At 44.6% G+C, this 26,397-nt stretch overlaps 1 protein-coding gene across 2 annotated transcripts in view; it reads right to left on the reverse strand.

The window, feature by feature from the left end:
* Positions 1-1,592: 1,592 nt before the first annotated feature.
* The window catches only part of GNA12 (G protein subunit alpha 12), a 111,919-nt gene continuing 87,114 nt past the window's right edge, over positions 1,593-26,397 (reverse strand). The window contains exons 3-4 of one of the 2 annotated variants that reach the window (XM_030760600.2): positions 5,505-5,555; positions 1,593-4,427 (exon numbers count right to left, since the gene is read on the reverse strand). In XM_030760600.2, the coding sequence (XP_030616460.1) occupies positions 3,858-4,427; positions 5,505-5,555 (621 nt within the window). In that variant the 3' untranslated portion in view covers positions 1,593-3,857. The remainder of the gene's footprint in view (positions 4,428-5,504; positions 5,556-26,397) is intronic. The other variant, XM_089895526.1, reaches the window with a different exon arrangement.

The raw sequence follows: 26,397 nt of genomic DNA on the forward strand, positions 1-26,397 counted from the left end.
CACGCAAGGCCCACCTCTCCCTAGCGCTGCCAGGCAGATTTTAAAAGGGCTTGTCTTCTTCTTCAAACAGAGCTCTCTAAATTGCCGGGCATCACTGAAGAATGAGGTTGCTGAGCGCATCTGATGTACCTTACGGAGAAGGTGGCATCAAAAGGCCGGAAAGGACCACCCGACATGCTGTTGAAGGCTTAGTGGGAGCTTCTGCTCTTCACTTAAACCACAACAGAAGACCCAGCATCACTTCCTTCCTGAGGCAGGTCGCAGGTCACAGCGAGGGGAGGATTCGGGGGGCCAGCACGTTGTGGACCGCAACTCCAGCGGCCTGGAGGGAGTCCTCCATGGTCCTCTGCTTCGTGGCCTGTGACGCCGGCTGCACAGCAACCACCTGGGAAACCAGGAGTGCGTCCACGTGACGCCTGTACTGCACAGGTTCTGGGTGGCTCAGCCCAGGGCTTTGCAAAGCCCCTCAGGTGACCTGACTGCGGTGCCAGAGCTGAGCATCGTGATCTGACCCAACTTTTGCAAATGGGGAAACAAGAACTCAAAGACCTTAGCCCTCAGCCACGTGGATAATGACGAGTACAAGTTTCTCTGGGGGCGGGGGGGGGGGGCAGTTCTGCCTTCCCCACACGTGGACGCACACAACGCCTACCTGGGTGATGGCCACTGGACAGTACATACGTGCCTTTTCTACAAGAGAAGCCTGAGCGCCATGAGCTCTGCCGGCTGGGAATCGTTCGCACTTTGCATCAGAGGTTTCTCCGTTTTGTGATGGGGATGGTCACCCCACAGGGTTGCGGAGAAAGAGTTCCCACCCTTGCCTTCCCTTGGGCTTGCCCCAGCCTCCGGTCTCTGGCCACGTCCACGTCCATCACCAGGTCCTCTCCTCGGGCCCCCAGGTCTCAGGGCAGCAGGATCCCTCCTTCACACACACACGTGTCTTTCCATGTATTTGCCCCTGTTCCTTGTCCTGAAGTCGTGTTCTAGAGGTATCCACTCAGTGACAGCGCTCCTGTGTCCCACGTGGAAATAAAAACTGGGATCGACAAGTAATGAGCCTTCAAGGAACATTAGGAGAGTTACCCAACTGCTCTGAATTTTGGGGACTGTCAAATTAACGTTGACTGCACACGCTGAGTTATTTTCTATTACGCAAAGGAAAACTGAGGATACATCCAGAGACTGAAGGTGGTCAGATCACCAAACCGGTCCCTCCTGCCAATGCTAAAATGCTGTGCAAAGTGTAAGTGGTGAGCAGTTCACCCCGACTGCTCTCCTCCTAACGGTGCCTTTACTCACGATACCAAGTTAGTGTCTGTTCCCAGGATGCCCAAGTTAGTTAGTCATAACTAATAATCTTGTTTCAAGATTTTTTCCCGATCTTGGAGTTGAAATAACCTGACTCATTTTTATCAAAGAAGTAAAAAAATTACAAGAACAAAGAGTCTAGAGAACCCTCTATATAAATTACAAAGCTACAATGCAATAGCTTTAAAACAATTTCTCTACAAACTGAAGGGTTAAAAAAATATTTCAGTAAAAAACGTACATGTGTCCTTATGTGTAAACAGTATAACTATGAGGAAAATATCTTAGTTTGAGGAAGTTTATTGTTACATTTTTGTAATAACAGATGAGGCACAACTATCTCAATAAAAAAAGACAATAATCGAGGGTAACAGTGAAATTAAAATAAAAAAAATAGAAAAGCCTAAGGTTTTGGAGAGAAAAGTGACTATAATCTATGTGTAGAAAGGCTGTAAATGGTTTCAGTTGACCTTGCAAAGAGCGATCTTCTTCTCGGATGCTGACCAATCATGGAATTGAGGGCCGGGCGCCTTGCCAGGACTAAGCCGTCCACTCAGCTTACCGTGAAGAGGGGAGCCCGGCCGCAGGGGGAAGAGCGGGTCAGTTCTGGGCCGGGCAGGGGCCCCCCTCGGGCCGTCCCCCCTGCTTCCCAGTCCGCTCAGCTTCCCTGTCTATACCAACTCGCTTCCGCCTCCGAAAGCAAACCAGCAGCCGCATTAGACGGTTTAAAGGACAAACGGCGCTTGCCGACCGTGCTGACCCCACTCGCCAGCAAGCCGTTCGGACGGGCACCTGCACCGGCTACGCCGACCGCCCCCTCCGCCAGACCACAGGGAGTGTTGCCAGGCTGGTGAGGAAGCGCGTGGGTCCCGACACACGTGTGAGACCTGGAACCCGGCGGGCGAGGAGCGCTCGTGCCCCAGGACAGGTCCTCTGAGCAGCGATGGCGGGGTCTCGGGCCGCCCTGACGCAGCCCGTTGAGAATGTTCTTTTTTCTTTTGGCCTCGGTCATCGGCCCCGATCCCGGGGCTCGTCCTCTCAGTTTATGAAGAGCCACAGGAAGCAGTACAAAAACAGCAACTTTTCTCCAGCCAGAAAAAAGCCGAAACCCCAGCGAACATCGACAGGAAGCCTTGAGCGCTTGAGAGAGACGGGATTTCATGTCGTCTCCTCATTGAAACCCTGTGATAACGAGGCTGACTCGGAAGCAGTTTCTTCCTCCCTTCCCTCCCGGGTCAGCGTCTGCCACAGGGTCCCTGCTCATCTGCTGGGCGAAGGCGGGCGAGCCACTCACCAGGGACGCAGGACCGGGGACAGTGTGGCCTGGGGACGGCGCCCGGGGACGGTCACTCAACCACAGGAACATTCTGGTGCCACTGGCAGAGGAAGCTTTTTTCTCTTTTAAATGCTAGGCAGGGTCCTCAACACGCCAGGCACTCGAGTAGAGTAATACACAGCGGGGACCAGTTTGGAATGCAATGTATTTTTAAACACAGTGAAAGACACCTGGACAGAGTAACCAGACAAGTTAACTGAGTGTAAGATTGACCAGCTCGCGTCGACATTCACAGCCTCTGCAGTTTCACTCAGAGGAGACCACGTCCAACAGTTTTCCTGCTACATGTGTACGTTAGTAGAAGCAAGAGACCGTGATTAGAACCTCGATTCTCGGCCACCAGGAGGCAGCGCGGAGCCCAGGGGCATTAACGAGGGCTCTGCTGGCAATGCCGCCAGCTCTCGGAAGCCCCTGAGGGGAAAGGAGCTCTCCACTTCCTCCAAAGAAGGAAAGGCTCCCTGCAGCCGACTGCAGTGTTGGAGACGACTCAGAAGACAGAAGAGTCATCTGCAAGGCCAGCTGGTTGAAGTTTTTGCCGAGGGGCAGGGAGGGTGGGCACAGAGGCAGCGGGCACTGCCCTGTGCAGAGGGGAGGGGGCAGGGTGGGAAGAAAGTGCAGGCTGTGGGGCCTTAAGTCCACACCGCCAGCTCTCACTGCCACCCTCTCATCTGACGGCCGGGGCCAGGGCCTCTCGGGACATCGGCACAAGAGACTTAAAAGGCAGCGCGCTCCCTTGGGGAAGTGGTGGCGACAGCCCGGCGCTTCACCTCCTACAAACTCCCCCCTCCCCCTGCCCCGGCAACACTCCTCACCAAGCACTCTCGAGTTAGAGAGAAAAGCCATCTGCAAAGATGTCGGTTTTCGTGTTTCTGTCATTAAAGACAGAGTGTGCGCGCACGCACACGCAGTCCTCGATTACACTGTGTCAGGGAAGGAATAGTTTCTGTAAAAAGAAAGAAAGCTGTGTTATTAAGCATTACACATTAATACCAAAGTGATCGCTTGGATTTTCAGTAGTTTCACTAGTCCCCAGGATTCAGTAGCTAACATCAAAGTGTCACGTCCTTTGGCCTAGAGCGTGGCGGGCCTCACGGCATCCCTGAGCCAGGTGTTGAGGGCACGGATTCGGGAAACCCGCTCCGGGACACCGGGGAGATCTGGCCTGTGGCCGGCGAGGCTGCTGAAGGACCGCAAAAGTGAGGGGCATCCTCTTTCACTGCAACATAATATCTTTCAGGTTCTCCTGCAGGATGGTGTCCTTCACAGCGTGGAACACGAAGCGGATGTTCTCGGTGTCTATGGCGGTGGTGAAGTGGTGGAAGAGTGGCTTACTGCGATTCCGTCTCTTCCGGTCGAAACACTGGACCAGGTAGCGCTGGACGTCCTCCAGCCTGTGGGGGTCGCCCCTGAAGTCTGGGAAGTGCCTCTGGATGCTGACAGCCTTTACTCTCTCCGCCAGGAGGTCCGTCTTGTTGAGGAACAGGATGATGGAGACGTTGAAGAAGAGCTTGTTGTTAACGATGGTCTCAAAGATGTTCATGGACTCCACCAGGCGGTTGGTGCGCCTGTCTTCCATGAGGACCTGGTCGTACTCACTGGACGAGACCATGAACAGGATCGACGTGATCCCATCAAAGCACTGGAACCACTTCTGGCGCTGAGACCGCTGGCCGCCCACATCCACCATCTTGAAAGGGATGTTTTTGATGACAAAGTCATGCTCCACGATGCCCTTGGTGGCCTTCCTCGCCAGCAGGATGTCCTGCTTGCTAGGAAAGTAATTCTGTAAAATAGGACAAGGGAGAAATTCAGGAGAGGAAGAACATGAGAAAACAAGAACAAAAAGATGGGGGTGAAAGGAAAGAGAGTTACAGTGACTTCTGAGAGAAGCTGAACCAAATACCAGAAGCAACTTTCAATTACAAAAATATAAATTCACCGTGAAACAAAAAGTGAAGGAACTAAACAGCTCATTTCAAAATGAACAAAGGCTCATCAGGCTGAGGAAGGATTATCAGAATCTTCACTGATAGGCCCCAGTCTGCAATCTCATCGGCTTTCTTCTCCACAGGAGACTTCCATCTCTTTTTTTCCTGCACCATAGCTACCTTTCTGTTTTTCTAACTTCTAGGGCACACGCATTCCAAACCCTTACTATGAACTGATTTAACTTAGGTTTTGCAACGCTATTTAAATTTAGCCCGCAATATATTTAATATGTTATTCTTGGAGAACTCTTAAAGTCTTTAGCAACACACGGGCAACTGTGGTCACTCAAACCACTTTGATCCTGCACTATTGACAATCCTCCAGTGATTACTGCACACCAGCACTCATGCATCATCCTTGCCAAAAGTCCAAACAGGGCTGAAGCCTCTAGCGCCAACTACCAATTCATGAAGCACAGAGCGGAGAGAGAAACACCTTCAACAACACTGCAGGGATGGAAGAGCAAAACTGAGACGCGAGAAACCCTGCAGGAGAAATAATGCAATTACTCCAACAAATAAATTGAAAGCAAGAAAAAGACGGAAGGAGAAACCTAAAGAATAAAAGAAGTCTAAGTGCCATGGACCAGTTACAATGGATGGACCGTAATAGGATGTTGATTCAAACTACTAAAATAAAGCAGCATCCACAAGAAAACACTAATGCGACAACTGGGAAAGTCTCAAAGCTGACTTGATATTAAGGAATTATCGCTAACTTTTTAGGAGCAATAATGGCATTGTGGTCACCTGACACAACAAACATGGCTCATGAGGACAGCGAAAGCCCTCACCGCTTGGGCTGCTTTGGTCTCCACACAAATGTTTTCTAATCCTGGATCACAGACTCCTGGGGTGGGGGTCTTACTCACCAGCTGGCCAATCCGGTCCAAGTTATCCAGGAAGTACTTCACTGATTCACCCTGTCGTGGAGGAAATAGTCACAACTCAGTCTTGGTTGAGGAACCCTGATTTGGTAAAATGACTGCTAGTTTGCCCGTGTGTAAATAGGAAGGCAAAGTAAAAAGGCTAATAGCATACATGTATTTTTTTAAATTAAAAACACAATTAAAAAAATTTAAAAATGCAATTTCTCTAGCTCTGATCTCAAGGTTCAAATTCAGACTGTGTTTTCCAAAGCGCCCCTGGCTTGATCCTGGTGATGGGCAGGGTGCTGACTCCCTTCCTTCCCAGATATGGAGACTGGCCTGCTCCAGGCCACGCCACCAGGGAGCTAGCGCGTGAGATTAAGTGTCTGTGAATGGTTTTGCTCCTGGAGAGCTGGCCCAAGGCACTCTAGCCACCGTCTTTGAAGAAGGTCCGTCTTTGAGGCACATGACAAAACACGCGCCAGTTTCTGGAAACAGGCCTGACGCTCCATTATTACGTCACACATTTGTTATAACCTGATTTACAGCCTAGAACGAGGGGACTCTTTGGTCTGGATTTCCGTGCTGGGATGACCAGTCTTTCTCTACCCACTCGGACTGAACGTCGATACAAACCAGGGCCGTTCAATAGCCAGAAGTGACCTTGAAAATCACCCACGGTCCTGTTCTCGGAGGACTGAACCCCCCAACGCAGCGGCACTCACGGGGCATAAGGAGCGTTCAGAGGGCCTTCAATGTCGATTACATGGAGGGAACAGAGGCAGTGGAAGTGAACGGGCAAAAGCTCCCCTTAAAAAGTGGGATGTGGATTATACTCCATGTGCCCAGAGGACACGGCTTCCTGCAAGGTTGCACCCTGAGCCTCACTCTGCAGACAGGGACCGGCGAGGACTCTGGGAGAGTCCCCCAGGGAAGCCACGCCAGCCCCGTGTTCTCACGACAGTGGAGGGTGGCAAGGAGGTGGCACTCTGGGCTTTTAAGGAGGAAGATCATCTGGAAGGTCCTAGACGGCAGCTTGAGCTGAGACTTCGTAAAAGACGATGAAGAAAGACAGGAGCGGCAAGCCCTGGTTCCTCCCTCCCCACGTGCCTCCTTCCTCCGGGCCTGAAGGAAGAAACCGACGGGTGGGCTTCCTTCAGTGAAGAATCAACCTTCCCATTTTAAAATGAAGGCCTGTGGGTGATTCGGCAGAGAGCATCTTGTTTAAGGAACAGAAACACACCTTCCCTGCGTCACAGCACAGATCACCATTTGCGATACGACCTTCCTCCTGGGCATCCGTGCTGTCAGGGCACAGGCCGACTCTGCCCTGGGAGGCCGGGGTCCAGGCCGGCACGAACACCTCGCCTCCAGCCGCGGCCCCCAGCCCGCACACAGCTCCTCCCCGTGGAGGGGAAGCTGGGTTCAGTGCGGCGGGAGGTCGTGCCCCTTCGCGCAGCTGCCGATCGTGCCCTGCCGATTGGCACAGCCTGCCTCCTCCCGTGGCCGGACAGGAAACAGCTGGTGAGCGAAAAGCTGCCGGAGTGGACGCCAACTCACCTGATTTACGGCTACTCCTTCCCCAAAGCTCCCGTCTCTCTTACCTCCCACCGCCTCTCATTCGGGGCCCTCGGAGGTGCGACGAGAGCTCAAGAACAATCAAGGCACTGCCCGTGTCCCCCGCGCATCCTTCCAGGAAGGCGGGGCAGCGGGGGCGGCCCACAGCCAGCCTCCTGCCCGACTTGGGCGGGGGCTCCAGGCACAAAGACAGTGGGACCAGCCCCCGCTCCCACCACCACCTGGCCAGGGCTCTTGGCCTGACTGGGCACAAAAAGTCACGGCAACGCAGATACCCCGGCCATGTTCTGTCACCACGGCATGACAGTCGTCCCGGGGGCAGGCACCACGACATGGGTGCAAGTGCCGAACCTTGACACACAGACGTGACGTGCAAAATGTCCCGAGGACACAAGTAGGCATGAGCTAAACACAGACTATTAAGAAGGGGAGGAAATCCTTTTCCCCCAGTTTGACTTTATTTCCAATGATTGCGTTTGAAATCAGGGTCAGACCAATGGACCTTAAAACACACCAAATGCTAACATAAACGGACATTTACAGTTTGTTTCTCCACCAGAACTGTCTGTTTAATCATCTCACCAGCTTGTTTCACGACCTCAAAGGCGGTGACTTATTGGTGACTCTGCTGCTCTGCATGGTTGGTGGCCTCGACTCTTTTCAGGAAGAATCATGTATGACATCGGAGAGGGGAGAAATCCTGCCTCACCCGGACAATAAGCTACCGGGTCCGCGTTAGAGCCGCTGTTGAACCGTAGGGCAGAGGACTGCACCATTCTGCTCTCCAACGCGGGGCTAGCGGGAAGGGGACACGAGGGGATGAGAAACCAACGTGCTCAGACCAGAAATCGGCCCATAACCTCCGCGCGCCACGCCATCCTGCTGGGCTGAGTTGGAACCGCAGTTGAGGTCACTGTGGTTTATTGTCAGAGACTGGAGAGCACGTCACTCCACTGGACATGTAGCAATAGGCTTCAGGATACCCACAGCGTCAGTCATTTAAAGGTCCAGGTTTACACTTCTGATCTATCCTCAACACCAGGAGAACGCGGTCATTTCTTCAGAGAATAGTGTCTGGCAGAACCTGAGATGCTAACCTGAGATTAACCACTCAGACTTTGCTACAGACTGAATGTCTGTGCCCCCTGCCCCCCATTCACATGCTGAAGTCTATTCCCCAGTGTGATGGTGTTAGGAGGTGGGGCCTCTGGGGGTGCTGAGGTCATGAAGAGGGAGTCCTCACGATGGGATCAGTGCCCGTATCAGAGGGACCCCAGAGGGCTCCCTCCTGCCTCTGCCACGTGAGGACACAGCGAGAAGACGCTGTCTATGAACCAGGAAGCGGGCCGCCACCCGACACTGAATCTGCCTGTGTCATGGACGTCCAGCCTCCAGAACTGTGAGAAATAAACGCTTGTTGTTTAGTCTGTGGTATTTTTATTACCACAGCCTGAATGCACTAAGATAGCACCTTGGTAGAAAGAGGCGACACGATCCCAGAGTCTTCTCCTGACAGCTACTGGGGCAACGTGGTCTAACAAAAAGGAGTAAATGGAAAACAGGCTTTTTACAATCCTGCTTGGTTTGAAAAATCTATATCACTTAAGATTACTAAAAACATGGATTCATGGATTAGACAAAACACAACAAATTCATTAGCTCAGAGGCCACCAAACACATACTTGACACCAGCCCGCCCTCCCGACCCAACGCTCCCAGCAGAGCACTGACCCTTATTAGCTCCAGATGGATGGCTGAGGTGGGGCCTCGTGGTGGAGAAGAGGGGGCTGTCTGTTTCAAGAAGTAGCAGCAGGTCTATTTGGGGCCCGTGCAGTTGTGCTAGGCACAGACGCCGAGTGTGACATGAGGGACGTGCGCAGGGTCCAGGCTCATAGCACCAGCGAAGAGAATCATCTTTTTGGCAAATGGACTCTGTTCTTCACCAAATCTTCACTGGACGCTCCTATTACCCACAGCTCTAGCAGAGGTCATACACACTCAGGACTCCATATTCAAGGCTTCTTTCTGTCCGGCATCATCAGACAGACCCTCCTGCACACCCACCCCACCCTCCGTGACAGCCCCCGCAATACCGAAGCCGCTCCTCCGTCGCATGTCGGCCTCAGGCACCCATTCAGCCCATTTAGGCCTGAGGACAGAGCCTCAGCTCTTGCAGCGCTGAGCAAGCCCACTCTGGTCACATCTCTTTCTCTGCCAGTAATCGATCCAGTCTCCCATACTTGGTTGAATTCTGGTCCTTTCTGTCAGTGGCACAGGGGAGCTGTGTGCATGAAAGAGAGCCTGTCCAGGTCAAGAATCACTGGCAGAGGCTCCGCAGGGGATGGAGAAAGGACAGAGGTGGGCGTGGGTTAGTCCGAGATGCAAAGGTGGAGGCGGGAAGCAAGCAAGGGCCAGCGAGTGGTTACAGAGGAAACAAACACTAACGTCCACTTCGGGACAGGCAGCTTTCCAGTTCCTAGTCCTGTATCTGTCTACACACGAGCGGTTCCTATGTTCCTGTACTCAGCGGAGGTAATTGTAAAATTCTAACACAGGGCTTGTCAATGTGAGCACGAGGATTCGAAAATTTAGTTCACTCGCTTAGACACAGCGAATTAGGAAGACAAACTTCAAAACTGCTGTATATTAAAAACAACAAACTACTCTAAATGTCAGATTTTCATTACTTAATAAATATTGAATTTATGATTTAATTTCCATTTAATAGAGATGCTAGCCCAACAACCTGTTTGAATAGAGAACTTTTAAAAATACTTTAGAGGATAGACCTTCAAGATGGTGGAGGAGTAAGACGCGGACATCACCTTCCTCCCCACAGATACATCAGAAATACATCTACATGTGGAACAACTCCTACAGAACACCTACTGAATGCAGGCAGAAGACCTCAGACTTCCCAGAAGAGATATAATATATATATATATATATATTTTTTTTCCTTTTTCTTTTTGTGAGTGTCTATGTGTATGCTTCTTTGTGTGATTTTGTCTATATAGCTTTGCCTTTACCATTTGTCCTAGGGTTCTGTCTGTCCGTTTTTTTTTCTTTTGTATAGTTTTTAGTGCTTGTTATCATTGGTGGATTTGTTTCTTCGTTTGGTTGCTCTCTTCTTTCTCTTTTTTATTACTTTTTAATTTTTTCCTTTTAAATAATTTTTTATTTTAATAACTTTATTTTATTATTATTATTTTCTTTCTTTCTTTCCTCCCTTTTCTTCTGAGCCATGTGGCTGACAGGGTCTTGGTGCTCCAGCCGGCTGTCAGGCTTGTGCCTCTGAGGTGGGAGAGTCGAGTTCAGAATACTGGTCCACCAGAGACCTCCTGACTCCATGTAATATCGAACAGTGAAAGCTCTCCCAGAGATCTCCATCTCAACGCTAAGCCCCAGCTCCACTCATGACCAGCAAGCTACAGTGCTGGACACCCTATGCCAAACAACTAGCAAGACAGGAACACAGCCCCATCCATTAGCAGAGAGGTGGCCTAAAATCATAACAAGGTCACAGACACCCCAAAACACACCACCGGACGTGGTCCTGCCCACCAGAAAGACCAGATCCAGCCTCATCCACCAGAACACAGGCACCAGTCCCCTCCACCAGGGGAGCACTGAACAACCCACTGAACCAACCTCAGCCACTGGGAGCAGACACCAAAAACAACAGGAAATATGAACCTGCAGCCTGCAAAAAGGAGACCCAAACACAGTAAGGTAACTAAAATGAGAAGACAGAAAAACACACAGCAGATGAAGGAGCAAGGTAAAAACCCACCAGACCTAACAAATGAAGAGGAAATAGGCAGTCTACCTGAAAAAGAATTCAGAATAATGATAGTAAAGATCCAAAATCTTGAAAATAGAATGGAGAAAATACAAGAAACGTTTAACAAGGACCTAAAAGAACTAAACAGCAAACAAACAATGATGAACAACACAATAAATGAAATTAAAAATTCTCTAGAAGGGATCAATAGCAGAACAACTGAGGCAGAAGAACGGATAAGTGACCTGGAAGATAAAATAGTAGAAATAACTACCGCAGAGCAGAATAAAGAAAAAAGAACGAGAAGAATTGAGGACAGTCTCAAGAGACCTCTGGGACGACATTAAACGCACCAACATTCGAATTATAGGGGTCCCAGAAGAAGAAGAGAAAAAGAAAGGGACTGAGAAAATATTGGAAGAGATTATAGTTGAAAACTTCCTTAATATGGGAAAGGAAGTACTCAAGTCCAGGAAGCACAGAGGGTCCCATATAGGATAAATCCAAGGAGAAACACGCCAAGACACATATTAATCAAACTATCAAAAATTAAATATAAAGAAAAAATATTAAAAGCAGCAAGGGAAAAACAACAAATAACATACAAGGGAATCCCCATAAGGTTAAAAGCTGATCTTTCAGCAGAAACTCTGCAAGCCAGAAGGGAGTGGCAGGACATATTTAAAGTGATGAAAGAGAAAAACCTACAGCCAAGATTACTCTACCCAGCAAGGATCTCATTCAGATTCGATGGAGAAATTAAAACCTTTACAGACAAGCAAAAGCTGAGAGAGTTCAGCACCACCAAACCAGCCCTACAACAGCTGCTAAAGGAACTTCTCTAGGCAGGAAACACAAGAGAAGGAAAAGACCTATAATAACAAACCCAAAACAATTAAGAAAATGGTAATAGGAACATACATATCAATAACTACCTTAAATGTAAATGGATTAAATGCTCCAACCAAAAGACATAGGCTGGCTGAACGGATACAAATACAAGGCCCATATATATGCTGTCTAAAAGAAACCCACTTCAGACCTAGGGACACGTACAGACTGAAAGTGAGGGGATGGCAAAAGATATCCCATGCAAATGTAAATCAAAAGAAAGCTGGAGTAGCAATTCTCATATCAGACAAAATAGACTTTAAAATAAAGACTATTACAGGAGACAAAGAAGGACACTACATAATGATCAAGGGATCAATCCAAGAAGAAGATATAACAATTGTAAATATTTATGCACCCAACACAGGAGCACCTCAATACATAAGGCAAATGCTAACAGCCATAAAAGGGGAAATCGACAGTAACACAATCATAGTAGGAGACATAGTAGTGGGACACCCCACTTTCACCAAAGGACAGATCATCCAAAATGAAAATAAATAAGGAAACACAAGCTTTAAATGATACATTAAACAAGATGGACTTAATTGATATTTATAGGACATTCCATCCAAAAACAACAGAATACCCTTTCTCCTCAAGTGTTCATGGAACATTCTCCAGGATAGATCATATCTTGGGTCACAAATCAAGCCTTGGTAAATTTAAGAAAATTGAAATCATATCGAGTATCTTTTCTGACCACAACACTATGAGACTAGATATCAATTGCAGGAAAAAAATCTGTAAAAAATACAAACACATGGAGGCTAAACAATACACTACAAAATAACCAAGAGATCACTGAAGAAATCAAAGGGGAAATCAAAAATTACCTAGAAACAAATGACAATGAAAACACAATGATCCAAAACCTATGGGATGCAGCAAAAGCAGTTCTAAGAGGGAAGTTTATAGCAATACAAGCCTACCTCAAGAAACAAGAAACACCTCAAATAAACAACCTAACCTTACATCTAAAGCAATTAGAGAAAGAAGAACAAAAAACCCCCAAAGTTAGCAGAAGGAAAGCAATCATAAAGATCAGAACAGAAACGAAAAAGAAATGAAGGAAACAATAGCAAAGATCAATAAAACTACAAGCTGGTTCTTTGAGAAGATAAACAAAATTGATAAACCATTAGCCAGGCTCGTCAAGAAAAAACAGGGAAAAGACTCAAATCAATAGAATTAGAAATGAAAAAGGAGAAGTAACAACTGACACTGCAGAAATACAAAGGATCATGAGAGATTACTACAAGCAACTATATGCCAATAAAATGCACAACTTGGAAGAAATGGGCAAATTCTTAGAAATGCACAACCTTCCAAGACCAAACCAGGAAGAAATAGAAAATATAAACAGACCAATCACAAGCACTGAAATGGAAACTGTGATTAAAAATCTTCCAACAAACAAAAGCCCAGGACCAGATGGCTTCACAGGCAAATTCTGTCAAACATTTAGAGGAGAGCTAACACCTATCCTTCTCAAACTCTTCCAAAAAGAACAGAGGGAGGAACACTCCCAAACTCATTCTACGAGGCCACCATCACCCTGATACCAAAACCAGACAAAGATGTCACAAAGAAAGAAGACTACAGGCCAATATCACTGCTGAACATAGATGCAAAAATCCTCAACAAAATACTAGCAAACTGAATCCAACAGCACATTAAAAGGATCATACACCACAATCAAGTGGGGTCATCATCCCAGGAATGCAAGGATTCTTCAATACACGCAAATCAATCAATGTGATAAACCATATTAACAAACTGAAGGAGAAAAACCATATGATCATCTCAATAGATGCAGAAAAAGATTTCGACAAAAGTCAACACCCATTTATGATAAAAATCCTCCAGAAAGTAGGCATAGGGGGAACTTACCTCAATATAATAAAGGCCATATATGACACACCCACAGCCAACATGGTTCTCAATGGTGAAAAACTGAAAGCATTTCCTCTAAGATTAGGAACAAGACAAGGTTGCCCACTCTCACCGCTATTATTCAACATAGTTTTGGAAGTTTTAGCCACAGCAATCAGAGAAGAAAAAGAAATAAAAGGAATCCAAATCAGAAAAAAGGAAGTAAAGCTGTCACTGTTTGCAGATGACATGATACTATATATAGAGAATCCTAAAGATGCTACCAGAAAACTACTAGAGCTAATCAATGTATATGGTAAAGTAGCAGGATACAAAATTAATGCACAGAAATCTCTTGCATTCCTATACACTGATGAAAAATCTGAAAGAGAAATTAAGGAAACACTCCCACTTACCACTGCAACAAAAAGAATAAAATACCTAGGAATAAACCTACCTAAGGAGACAAAAGACCTGTATGCAGAAAACTATAAGACACTGATGAAAGAAATTAAAGACGATACAGACAGATGGAGAGATATACCATGTTCTTGGATTGGAAGAATCAACATTGTGAAAATGACTACACTACCCAAAGCAATCTACAGATTCAATGTAATCCCTATCAAACTACCCTATACTACCCAAAACAATCTACAGATTCAATGCAATCCCTATCGAACTACCAATGGCATTTTTCACAGAACTAGAACAAAAATTTTCACAGTTTGTATAGAAACACAAACGACCCAGAATAGCCAAAGCAATCTTGAGAAGGAAAAATGGAGCTGAAGGAATCAGGCTCCCAGACTTCAGACTATACTACAAAGCTACAGTAATCAAGACAGTATGGCACTGGCACAAGAACAGAATTACAGATCAATGGAACAGGATAGAAAGCCCAGGGATAAACCCACGCCCATATGGTCACCTTATTTTTGATAACAGAGGCAAGAATATACAGCGGAGAAAAGACAGCCTCTTCAGTAAGTGTTGCTGGCAAATTGGACAGCTACATGGAAAAGAATGAACTTAGAACACTCCTTAACACCATACATAAAAATAAACTCTAAATGGATTAAAGACCTAAATGTAAGGCCAGACACTGTAACGCTCTTAGAGGAAAACATAGGCAGAACACTCTATGACATAAATCACAGCAAGATCCTTCTTGACCCACCTCCTAGAGAAATGGAAATAAAAACAAAACTAAACAAATGGGACCTAATGAAACTTATAAGTTTTTGCACAGCAAAGGAAAACATAAACAAGACAAAAAGACAACCCTCAGAATGGGAGAAAATATTTGCAAATGAAGCAACTGACAAAGGATTAATCTCCAGAATTTACAAGCAGTTCATGCAGCTCAATAAAAAAAAAAAAAACCCAATCCAAAAATGGGCAGAAGACCTAAACAGACATTTCTTCAAAGAAGATATACAGACTGCCAACAAACACGTGAAAGAATGCTCAACATCATTAATCATTAGAGAAATGCAAATCAAAACGACAGTGAGGTATCGCCTCACACCAGTCAGAATGGCCATAATAAAAATTCTACAAACAATAAATGCTGGAGAGGATGTGGAGAAAAGGGAAGCCTCTCGCACTGTTGGTGGGAATGTAAATTGATACAGCCACTATGGAGAGCAGTATGGATGTTCCTTAAAAAACTAAGACTAGAACTACCATACGACCCAGCAATCCCAGTACTGGGCAAATACCCTGAGAAAACCATAATTCAAAAAGAGTCATGTACCATAATGTTCACTGCAGCTCTATTTACAATAGCCAGGACATGGAAGCAAACTAAGTGTCCATCGACAGATGAATGGATAAAGAAGATGTGGCACATATATACAATGGAATATTACTCAGCCATAAAAAGAAACAAAACTGAATCATTTTTAGTGAGGTGGATGGACCTAGAGTCTGTAATACAGACTGAAGTAAGCCAGAAAGAGAAAAACAAATACCATATGCTAACACATATATATGGAATCTAAAAAAAAGAAATTGGTTCTGAAGAACCTAGGGGCAGGACAGGAATAAAGACGCAGACGTAGAGAATGGACTTGAGGACACGGGGAGGGGGATGGGTTAACTGAGATGAAGTGAGAAAGTGGCATGGACATATATACACTACCAAATGTAAAATAGATAGCTAGTGGGAAGCAGCTGCATAGCACAGGGAGATCAGCTCGGTGCTTTGTGACCACCTAGAGGGGTGGGATAGGGAGGGTGGGAGGGAGACGCAAGAGGGAGGAAATATGAGGATGTATGTATATGTATAGCTGATTCACTTTGTTATAAAGCAGAAACTAACACAGCATTGTGAAGCAATTTTACTCCAATAAAGATGTTAAAAAAATACTTTAAAAAATATTATATAATTCCCCAAAAGAAACTTTGAAATCAGGCTTTGCTAAATGAGTAACTACGATATCTCACTGGGATCTTGCGAGATTAAAATTGTTATCACAGCTCTGAAAGTAATTGGAAAAAGATTAAGCATCATATTAATATGTATTAGAAAAATTAAGTTTCTCACATTTTACTTTGGGTGCCTGTAAACTGTCTGCTGCTAATTATAATCCTAATATATTAGGCAAAAGATTCACTGGCAAAGTAGAAGATGCACAAAGCTGCTGGTTGCAGCACTATTACAACATTAGAAGACTGGGGACAAGCCAAATGCCCGTACCATCAACGTGGACGGGAATGAGGGGCCTCTAGGGACAGTTACAGAGTGACTTACAGACAGATAAAAAACCAACGTGCAAAATAGAAAACAGTGTGATTCCTGTTGTAGAAGGAATGGTGGGGAAATGAAAACATCTATACGATTTGCTTATATTTTAAAAAAGAAACATTGAAGTATAAACCAGCAAGAAGTAAAAACGATGATGTACAGGGAGGGGAGAACAGGGAAGGTGGGACGGGGTGGAAGCAGACCTCTCTGAATGTATTTTGACTTCAGAACCATGCAAACATCTTACATAATTAAAAGCAAAATTAAATTAAAAAATAATCACCCCCTCAAAATTTAGGCAAACTGAAACAAAGGACCCTAACAGTGTATCAAGCTGGAGGCCTCGACCTTCTGCCCTGGAGCACGGGCTCTCTAGCTTTGCTGTGCAGGCCTGTGCCCGGGCTTGTGCTTAAGTCCCTGTACCCAAGCTCCAAGCCCCCCACCTGAGATCCTGACAACGGCTGCCGCTTGGCAACCAAGGTGAGACCCCAGGAAAAGGCCCAAACAGGCCCTGGAGGCTGGCCTGGCTTGGGTGGGTCTCCTTGGCCTGTGCAATGGGGCTGAAGCCACAGGCCAGAGCGCCAGGCCCCTTGTGTCTGGGATTCTTCTGTTTCTTAAATTGAAGTAAAATCCACACGACAGGACTAACCATTTTAAAGTGTACAACACAGAGGCATTGAGCACATTGGAAAGGCTGTGCCACCACCTCCTGTACCCAGTTCCAAGGCATTTCGTCACCCCAAACGGGACCCTGTGCCCATAAGCAGTTATTCCTCAGCAACCACTCAGTGGTCTGTCTCTATGGATTTGCCTGCCTTGAATCTTTCCTACAAACAGAACCACACACTGTGTGCCCTTTTGTGTCATCAGGCTTATTTCACCCAGCATGTTTCCAAGGTTCGTCCATGTTGTAGCAGCTGTCAGGACTTCGTTCTTTTTTTACAGCTGAGTGCTATTCCACTGAACGGATGGTCCCCATTATGTTTATCCATTTGTCAGCGGATGTACATTTAGATCATCTCCAGCTTCTGACTATTGTGAATAGTGCTATGAACACTCATGTAAAAGGTTTTGTTTGAACATCTGTTTTCAGTTCTTCTGGGTATATAGTCCACTTAGGAGTGAAATTACTGGGTCACATGGTAATTCTATGCTTAATTTTTTTGAGGAACCACCAAACTATTTTCCACAGTGGCTGCACTGTTTCACATTCATGTCAGCAAGGTACAAAGGTTCCACATCTTCACCAACACTTGTTATTTTCTGATTTTTAAACTGTAGCCATCCTGGTGGGTGTGAAGTGGCATCTCTTCATGGTCTTGTCCGGGTGTTATGGTGGTTATGTCTGTAGCACTATGAAGTCGTGGATTTTTATATATCAGAAGCAAAGATGGCAAAGTGTAAACACATGTTACTACTGGGAGTGGGTATATGAGTATCTGTTAGGCTCATTATGTTAAATGTTTCATAAAAAGTTTAACAGTCCAAATTACAGATTCAGCTTTTAAAACTATGGATTTAGATTCTACATTTGTATCTCAGGGACAAGACCATCATAGAAAAATGAGCTAAAAAGAAGTTCCAGAGCACGTTTTTAGATATTCTCTTTCTCCAGATAAGAAAGCACCATGGGGTGTAGGGAAGATGAGGGCTTAGCCAATTTTTATAGCTTCCACCACAGAATCCCTAGAAACTTAGTACATGATATACTGGGCGTGTCATAACCATGGCTGCCTATCGCCTTTCTACATCTTGGGGAAATTCACACCAGGATTACAGCCTCTGCAATGTAGCATCCAGAACCCAAATTCCAAGTCTCACTGGGGCAGGGATAGAAGCGCACGTGAAAAAGTTGCAAGAAGGATACAAAGAATACCCGTACACCCTTTGCGTGGGTTCACCCATCATGAACATTGTGCCTCATTCATTTGCTTTAACCTTTGTTCTCTTCCCTTCAATTTACAGTTGACCCCTGAACAACATGGGTTTGACTGGCATGGGTTCACTCATATGCACATTTTTTTCAATAAATATGTGCTACACGATCTGAGGTTGCTTGAATCTGCGGATGTGGAACTGCAGATGGAGAGGGCCAAGTGTAAAGTTAGACTCGGATTTTTGACTGCATGGGGGTCAGCGCCCTCCACCCCCGTGTTGTTCAAGGGTCAACAGTGTATATATTTTGTTTTTTAAAACCATTTGAGAGGAAGTTGTCCATTTACCCCTAAAAACTTCAGTGGACCCGTCCTAAGAACAAGGACCTTTGCTTCTACGACTCTGTAACCCTGGGAGACTTGATGTTGATGTAATCCGTTTATCCTGGCTGCATTTCCTCTTCCAGCACAGAATTCAGTCCAGAACCAAGTACTGCATTTAGCTGTCATGTCTCTTTCACCTCCTTTAATCTCAAACACTGATCTTTTTGAAGAATACAGCTGCCTCCCCCCGCTCAGGTGGGGGTTTTTGTGATGTTTCCAATCTTCACCATGACAGTTGCAAAATGGTTTTCCAATCAGTGCTACAACCACTGGTCTGTGGTTGACATTCTCTTGTAAACAAGAGTCCTCCCTTCTCTCCTGTTTCTCTCTTCATTATCTACATGGACTTATAGATGCCTGTATTTCTCAAGGTTTGCAATTCGTTGCCGTCCTTAATTATCTTGGTGCTTGAACTGAAGACAGTGTTGGCCCTTTGCACTTCCCTCTTAGTTCTGAAACCAGCTGTCAATCTCTACCCTCCCTCCCCACAACAAACCTGAACAGCCTTTAATTCCTCCTGGTAATGCTTTATACGTTTTTCTGCACAGAGGTTCTACACGTCTTGTCTTAGATTTCTTCTTATTTATCCTTTTATGGTGCTTCTTAAACAGCATCTTTAAACATTTTTCGTTTTCTAATTCTGTTGCTAGTGTATAGAAATACAATTGATTCTTGTACATTGACTTGTGTCTAGTAACTTTGCTAAGCTTCACATTCATCCCAACAGTGTATCTGTACTTCCTTGTTAATTTTCCAGGTATACAAGCACATCGTCTGTAAAGGAAGACATTTTGGTTTCTTCCTCTCTCTTGCCTTAGAGCACTGGCTGAGGGCTCTAAGACAGTGCTCAGTGGAGCTGGTTAGACACTGCAGCTTGCCTGCTTCTATCTCAGAGGGAAAACTTTCAATGTTTAATCATTAAAAACGATTCCTGTGGTTCCACTTCCGGCATGAAGGATTAAACTCTTAGCAAAGAGAGTCTCCTGCAGATAACAACCATAAACTCTGGTCAAAATACAAAAACACAAAGATCTGAGGGTTCTGGAGAGTGAGTAAAAGCAGGCCCATTTTTGGAGGGGAGTAGAAACTTGGAGGAAGTGAACAGCACAGGGCGAATTCCCGTGGCTTTGCCCGAGGTCAGCCACAGTCCGGTGGGATGTGGCAACAACTAACATTCTGATGGAAAGGCTCCCATCGCTTTGGCCAGAGGAACCAGGGGAAGGAGCCTGGGCAACTAGGGCTGGCAGGGAGTGAGGAGGGAAACCTCAGATTCTGTGTATAAATGCTGCCCAAGACTCTGGTTGTCCCTCAACCACTCGTGCACAGGGCCCTGGAAGGGGTCTGAACTGATATCTGAGCCACCACCAACACAGGCATGACAGAGTTGGGACTTTAGGTCTCACTAAGTTAAGTGCCTGCTAAAGCAAAAAATTCAACATTGACTGGTGAACATAACAGGATCTAGAGTCCCTAAAACAACATTCATAATGTCCAGGATATAATCCCAAATTACTCAATGTATGGAAAGCCAGGAAAATGGTACTCATCTTCAAGGGAAAAATAATCAATAGATACCAACTCAACCCAGATATTGGAATTATTAGACAAAGACTTTATGTTCAGTTAGATTAAGAAATGCTTATAATGAATAAAGACACAAAAAAATCTTAGCAGATACACAAAATACAAAGACAGCCAAATAGACATTTTAGAACTAAAATGTATAATATATGAAATAAAGAACTTAACTGATGGACTTAACAGACTGGAGATGACACAGGAAAGAATTAGTGAACTTTGAAATTAGAGCAATAAAAATTATCCAATCCCGAAAAGAGAGAAAAAAAAAAGATGAATAAAAGAAGATAATGACTCCAGCATCTTTGGGGGTGATTTCAAAAGGTCGAACATACCTTAACTGGAATCCAACAAAAAAGAACAGGGAGAATCAGGCAGAAAAAAAAAAAAAGCAGAAAACTTTCCAAATTTGGTCAAAGACATAAATTTACAGATTCCAAGAAGCTCCACAAATTCCAAACACAATAAATATGAAGAAAACCATACCAAGGATATTAGACAACACACTTCTAAAATAACCCACGGGTGAAAGAAGTCGTCACACACTTTTTTTGTCTGACATGTAAAGAGCTTGGCAGTAGTCACTCCAGTCCTCACAACAAAGAAAAAGCTGAACAAACTGAAAATCAACAACTCTTCTTAGATCCATCAGAGAATTGATGTTTCAGGGCCAACCGTTGTTCTCCCAACTGGAGAGACAGGCAAATACAGAGAATTATGGCTTACCAGGAACAGAAGACATGTCCGGAGCCAGCAACTGATACATCAGGTCCGGTTTTCATTAAATTACAAGGCATACTAAAAGGCAAAAATCATGGTCTGAAGAGACAAAGCGAGCATAAGAACCACATTCAGATCTGGCAAAAACTTTGGAATGAACAGATCAGGAAATTAAAATAATTATGATTAATATACTAAGGTCACTAATGGAAAAAGGAGACACCTGCAAGAATAGATTGGGTAATATAAGCAGAGAGATGGAAACTCCAAGATTCAAATGGAAATGCTAGAAACCAAGAAGAAATCACAAAGTAAATTACAAGGTATTTTCAATGGAAAGATAACGAAAATAAAACACCAAAATCTGTGAGATGTAGTTAATGTAGTACTTAGGGGAGAAATCTGTAGGGTTTTTTTTTTTTTAATTAGAAAAGAAAAATGATCCAAAAACGTTGACCAAAGTTTCCATTTCAAAGAGCTTCTAAAAAATGAGCAAAGTAAACCCAAGGTAAGTAGAAAAAAGGAAATAATAAAGTAAGACCAGGTACCACTGAAATAGAAAATGAACAAATAATGGAAAAAATTAACAAGGCCAAAAAGTTGGTTCTTCAAAAGATCAACAAAATTGATCACCTCCTAGCTAGAGTAATCAGGTAAGAAAAGTAGAAATCGAATCACTAGTACCAGGAATGAAAGAGGACTTACACTACCAATACTATAGACATTAAAAGGCTAATAAGAGGGCTTCCCTGGTGGTGCAGTGGTTGGGAGTCCGCCTGCCGATGCAGGGGACACGGGTTCGTGCCCCGGTCCGGGAAGATCCCACATGCCGCGGAGCGGCTGGGCCCGTGAGCCATGGCCGCTGAGCCTGTGCGTCCGGAGCCTGTGCTCCGCAACGGGAGAGGCCACAACAGTGAGAGGCCCACGTACCGCAAAAAAAAAAAAGGCTAATAAGGGAATATTTTTTAAAATTATTTTTTAGTTTATTTTTTATTGAAGTATAGTTGACTTACAATGTTTCAGGCAAACAGCAATGTGATTCAGATTATACAGGTAACAATCTGGACTTGTGATTGGCATGTGAAGTATGTGACTGGGGGACAGTCTTGTGGGGCTGAGCCTTCAACCTTGGGATCTGATGCTACCTCTAGGTAGATACTGTCAGAATTGAGTTAAATTGTAGGACACCCAACTGGTGTCTGGAGAGTCTGAGAACTGCTGGGTGTGGGGAAAATCCCCACACATCTAGGCACAGCAGTGCTCTTGTGAACAGTAAAGGAGACACACAGGAATGTGTTTTTCCATACAAGTCAAAACCAACACTGTATAACAAGGATAATACATCAATAAAACAGAAAATTAAAACCGTTTCAACAAAACGAGGAGGAGAAAAGATGAACATTTCAACAGATGCAGAAAAAGCATCTGGTAAAATTCAACATCATTCATAGTTGAAAACTCTCATCAAACTGTATATATGGAAAGGAACGTTCTCACTCTGATAAAGGGCATCTATGAAAAACCTACAGCTAACATCACAGTTAATGATGAAATACTGACTACGTTCCCCCTAAGACTGGTTACAAGGCAAGGATGCCCACTCTTACCACTTCTGGTCACCACGGTTTTGGAGAGCCTGGCCAGTGCAAAACGCAAGCAAACAGATGAAAGGCACAAGGACTGGAAAGCAAGAAGCAAGACTGAATTTGCAGAGCACATCACCGTTTGCATACAAAATCCTAAGGAAGCTACAGAAAAGCTAACGCTTTACCAAGAAGTGAGTTTAGCAAATTCACGAGATACAAGGTTAATATATATATATATATATATATATATATATATATATATATATAAAAGTGTATTCTTACATGCTAGCAGCAAACAACTGGAATTTAAAATTTGAAAAAAACAGTTCCATGTAGTACTAAGAAACATAAAATATTTAGGAATAAAAATTTTTTGGTTTTGCTATGTTTTGTATTTTGAAATAACTAGATGCACAGGAAGTTGCAAAGATAGCAGAAAGAGGTCTAGTGTACCTGTCACCCCATTTCTCTCAATGGTTACACCTTATGTAATTCTAATATATCAAAATCAGGGAGCTGACATTGGTACAACATACGTGTACAGTTCTATGCACTTTAATCACATCTGTAGATTCGTGTAATGCGCCACCCCCCAGGCTCTGCTCCCCCGATCAAGACAGAGAACTGATCCATCACCACAAGATCTCCGTCCAGCCCCCCTTTACAGACACACTCACCCTCTCTCCTCTACCGGTCCTCGTCTCTGGCAAACACTAATCTGATTGCCGTCTCTACAGTTTAGAGTCATTGACCTGTTTTCTGTCTGTATAGTTTTGCCTTTTCTAGAATGTACTTTAAATGGACTCATACAGCAAGTGACCTTTTAAAAATGGCTTTTTTTCTTCACTCGGCAAAACGCCTTGAGATTCAACAAGTTGTCGTGTGTATCAGTAGTTTGTCCTCTTTACTGCTGAGCAGTAACGTCTGGTATGGATGTGCCACGGCTTATTTAACCACTCACCGATCTGGAGACATTCTGGTTGTTTCCACATTTTGGGAATTCCAAATAAAGCTGCTATCAACATTCCCGTACAGCTTTTGTATGGACATAGTTTCCATTTCCCCGGGGTAAATGCCCAGGATGTGATTGCGGGGTTTTATGCTAAGTATGTTTAGTTTTTTAAAGAAACTCCCAAACTGTTTTCCAGCATGGCTATATCACTGTACATTCCCACCAGCGATGTATGAGGGATCTAGTTTCTCCACATCCTCACCAGCCTTTGGTATTGTTCGCTAGTTTTCACGTTCTAAGAAGTGTCTCCACAAGGTTTTTATTTGCATTTCCCTTAATCCGCAGTGACCCAATAGCTACTGAAGTTTGCCATCTGTATGTCCTCTTAGGTGCAATCTCTTATCTTTTGTCCATTTTCTACTTGGATTGTTTTATTACTGTTGAATTTTAAGCGTTCTTTATATACTCTAGATATTGAGTCCTTTGTTAGATACGTGGTTGGCAGATATTTTCTCTCCGTCTGTAGCCTGTCTTTTCATGCTCATAAGAGGGTCTTTTGCAGAGCAAAAGTTTTGGATTTTGATGAAACCAAAACTGATTCCCCCCCCCCAAAACGATTTTTTTCTTTTATGGGTCGTGCTTTTGGTGTCATATCTAAGAACTCTTCACCAAGCCTCAGGTCCCAAAGAATTTCTACTATGTCATTCTCTCCAAGTTTTTTTTTCTTTTTTGCGGTACGCGGGCCTCTCACTGCCGTGGCCTCTCCCGTTGCGGAGCACAGGCTCCGGACGCGCAGGCTCAGCGGCCATGGTTCACGGGCCCAGCCGCTCCGCTGGCATGTGGGATCTTCCCGGACCGGGACACGAACCCGCGTCCCCTGCACCGGCAGGCGGACTCTCAACCACTGCGCCACCAGGGAAGCCCTCTCTCCAAGTTTTATAGTTTCACATTTAAGTCTATAATCCAGTTTGAGTTAACTTTTGTATAAGGTATGAGATTTAGGTCAAGGTCCTTTGTTTTTTCCTTGTTTTGCCTACGGATACCCAGTTGCTCCACACCATTTAATAATAATCCTCGGAAGGCGATTCTTCCTTCATTGAACTGCTTTTTCACCTTTGTCAAAAACCAGTTGGGCATACTTGTACGGAGCTATCTTTGGGTTTGTTCCATTGACCTGTGTGTCTATACCTTTGCCAACACCACACAGTTTGATTACTGTAGCTACACAAAATGTCTCGAAGTGAGGTAGAGGTGACTCCTCCCACTTTAGTCTTCAATTTCAAAATTGTTTTGGCTATTCTAGTGCTTCTCCGTATAAATTTTAGAATAATCATATTTATATTTACGAAAGATTTTGTTGAGATTTGGGTAGGAGCTGTATTAAATTTGTATATAAATTTAGGGAGAACTGACATCTCTACTATGTTGAGTCTCCTAATCCATGAACACGGTATGTCTCTCCATCAGTTCAGATCTTCTCTGATTTCTTTAATGAATGTTTTATAGTTTTTATATGCCCTATGTACGTTTTGCTAAATCTACACCAAAGTTTTTCTCTTTTGGGGGGAGAAATTGTTAATGGTACTGCATTTTAAATTCTGTTTCAATATGTTCATTGCTAGTATATAGCAAAAAACTGATTTTTTTTCTATGTTGATTTTATATCCTGTAACCTGGATGGACTGACTTACTAGTTCTGTGGCTTTTGGGGTGGATTCCTTGGGATTTTTCTATGTCATCTGATAAGAGGAACTTTTCTGATTTGTATGCTTTGTATTTCCTTTCTTATATTTCTTGCCTTATTGCACTAGCCAAAACGATTAAAAAAAAAAAGTAAAAAACCTCTTCGTTGGAAAATGTAGAACACTGGTATGGGACGGCTCCTTGAGCTCATTCAAAGGGTGACGATCCTGGGTGGGCCTGATCTAATCAGTTGAGCTTTTCAAAGAGGCCTCTCCTGCTGGCCTACAGGAAAGGAAGCAGCTATGTTGTGAGAGGAGGGGGCCACATGGCAGGGAACCGAGGGCAGCCCCTGGGAGCTGGGAGTGGTCCCCGGCCAACAACTAGCAAAAAAAGGGAGATCTCAGTCAAGCAACTGCAAGGAGATGAATTCTGCCAAAGACAGGTCAGCTGGAAAAGGCCTTGGAGCTTAGATGAGACTGCAGCCGCACTGACACCCTGACCTCAGCCTGGCGAGACCCAGAGCAGGGGACGCCGTCAACCCGGGGCAGCAGCACTCCTGATTGGTACACACCGTGAGACACACATTTGTGCCATTGTCTGAAGTTTCTACACTGTAATAACTTGTAAACAGCAATTAAACTAATACATTTCTTAGGGCAAAAGCCCACGAACCATCAGAGAAAAAGGTCACTTCACTTGTATATCTGCTTGCATTAGTAGCTACTGAATGAAGATGCGTATTTTTTCAAAGCTGAATCTTAATGTGAGCTGAAACATTATTTCCTTTAATAACAGTGAATTCCTGACCTCTGTTTGCTGTCTAGGACCTATTTAGAAAAGCTTGCTCTCCCCCCCACCCCCCATCAGAATGGCAATACTAAGAAATGATTCCTCCTCCTTCCCGATTAACATAAAATAGAAGCATTAAAAACCCAATAAATGTCTGAAAAATCTCTTGCTTAGGCATTAGTCATTAGCTAACTCAAAACAAATAGGATGAGTCAGGTTTCTTCAGGCTTTTTATGGAAAGCCCCTGTACTTTTACTAACATTCAAATAACACAAAGAAAAAGCCTCCAAAACGCAATAGCTCCCAAACTACCAATATGTATCGTATTAGAAATTAAACCTGAGAGAATTTAAAAATACAAAAACATACAAGCGTATCCCTAGTTAGCCACCAGTGATGACATTGTCACATGTCACGTGGCCTCTGGAAAACCCTGCTCTGCACTCTTGG

The sequence above is a fragment of the Delphinapterus leucas genome, chromosome 15, assembly GCF_059928025.1.
Source record: "Delphinapterus leucas isolate spDelLeu-1000000601 "Yukka" chromosome 15, BTC_Dleu_Yukka2, whole genome shotgun sequence".
Classification (NCBI taxonomy): Eukaryota; Metazoa; Chordata; class Mammalia; order Artiodactyla; family Monodontidae; genus Delphinapterus; species Delphinapterus leucas.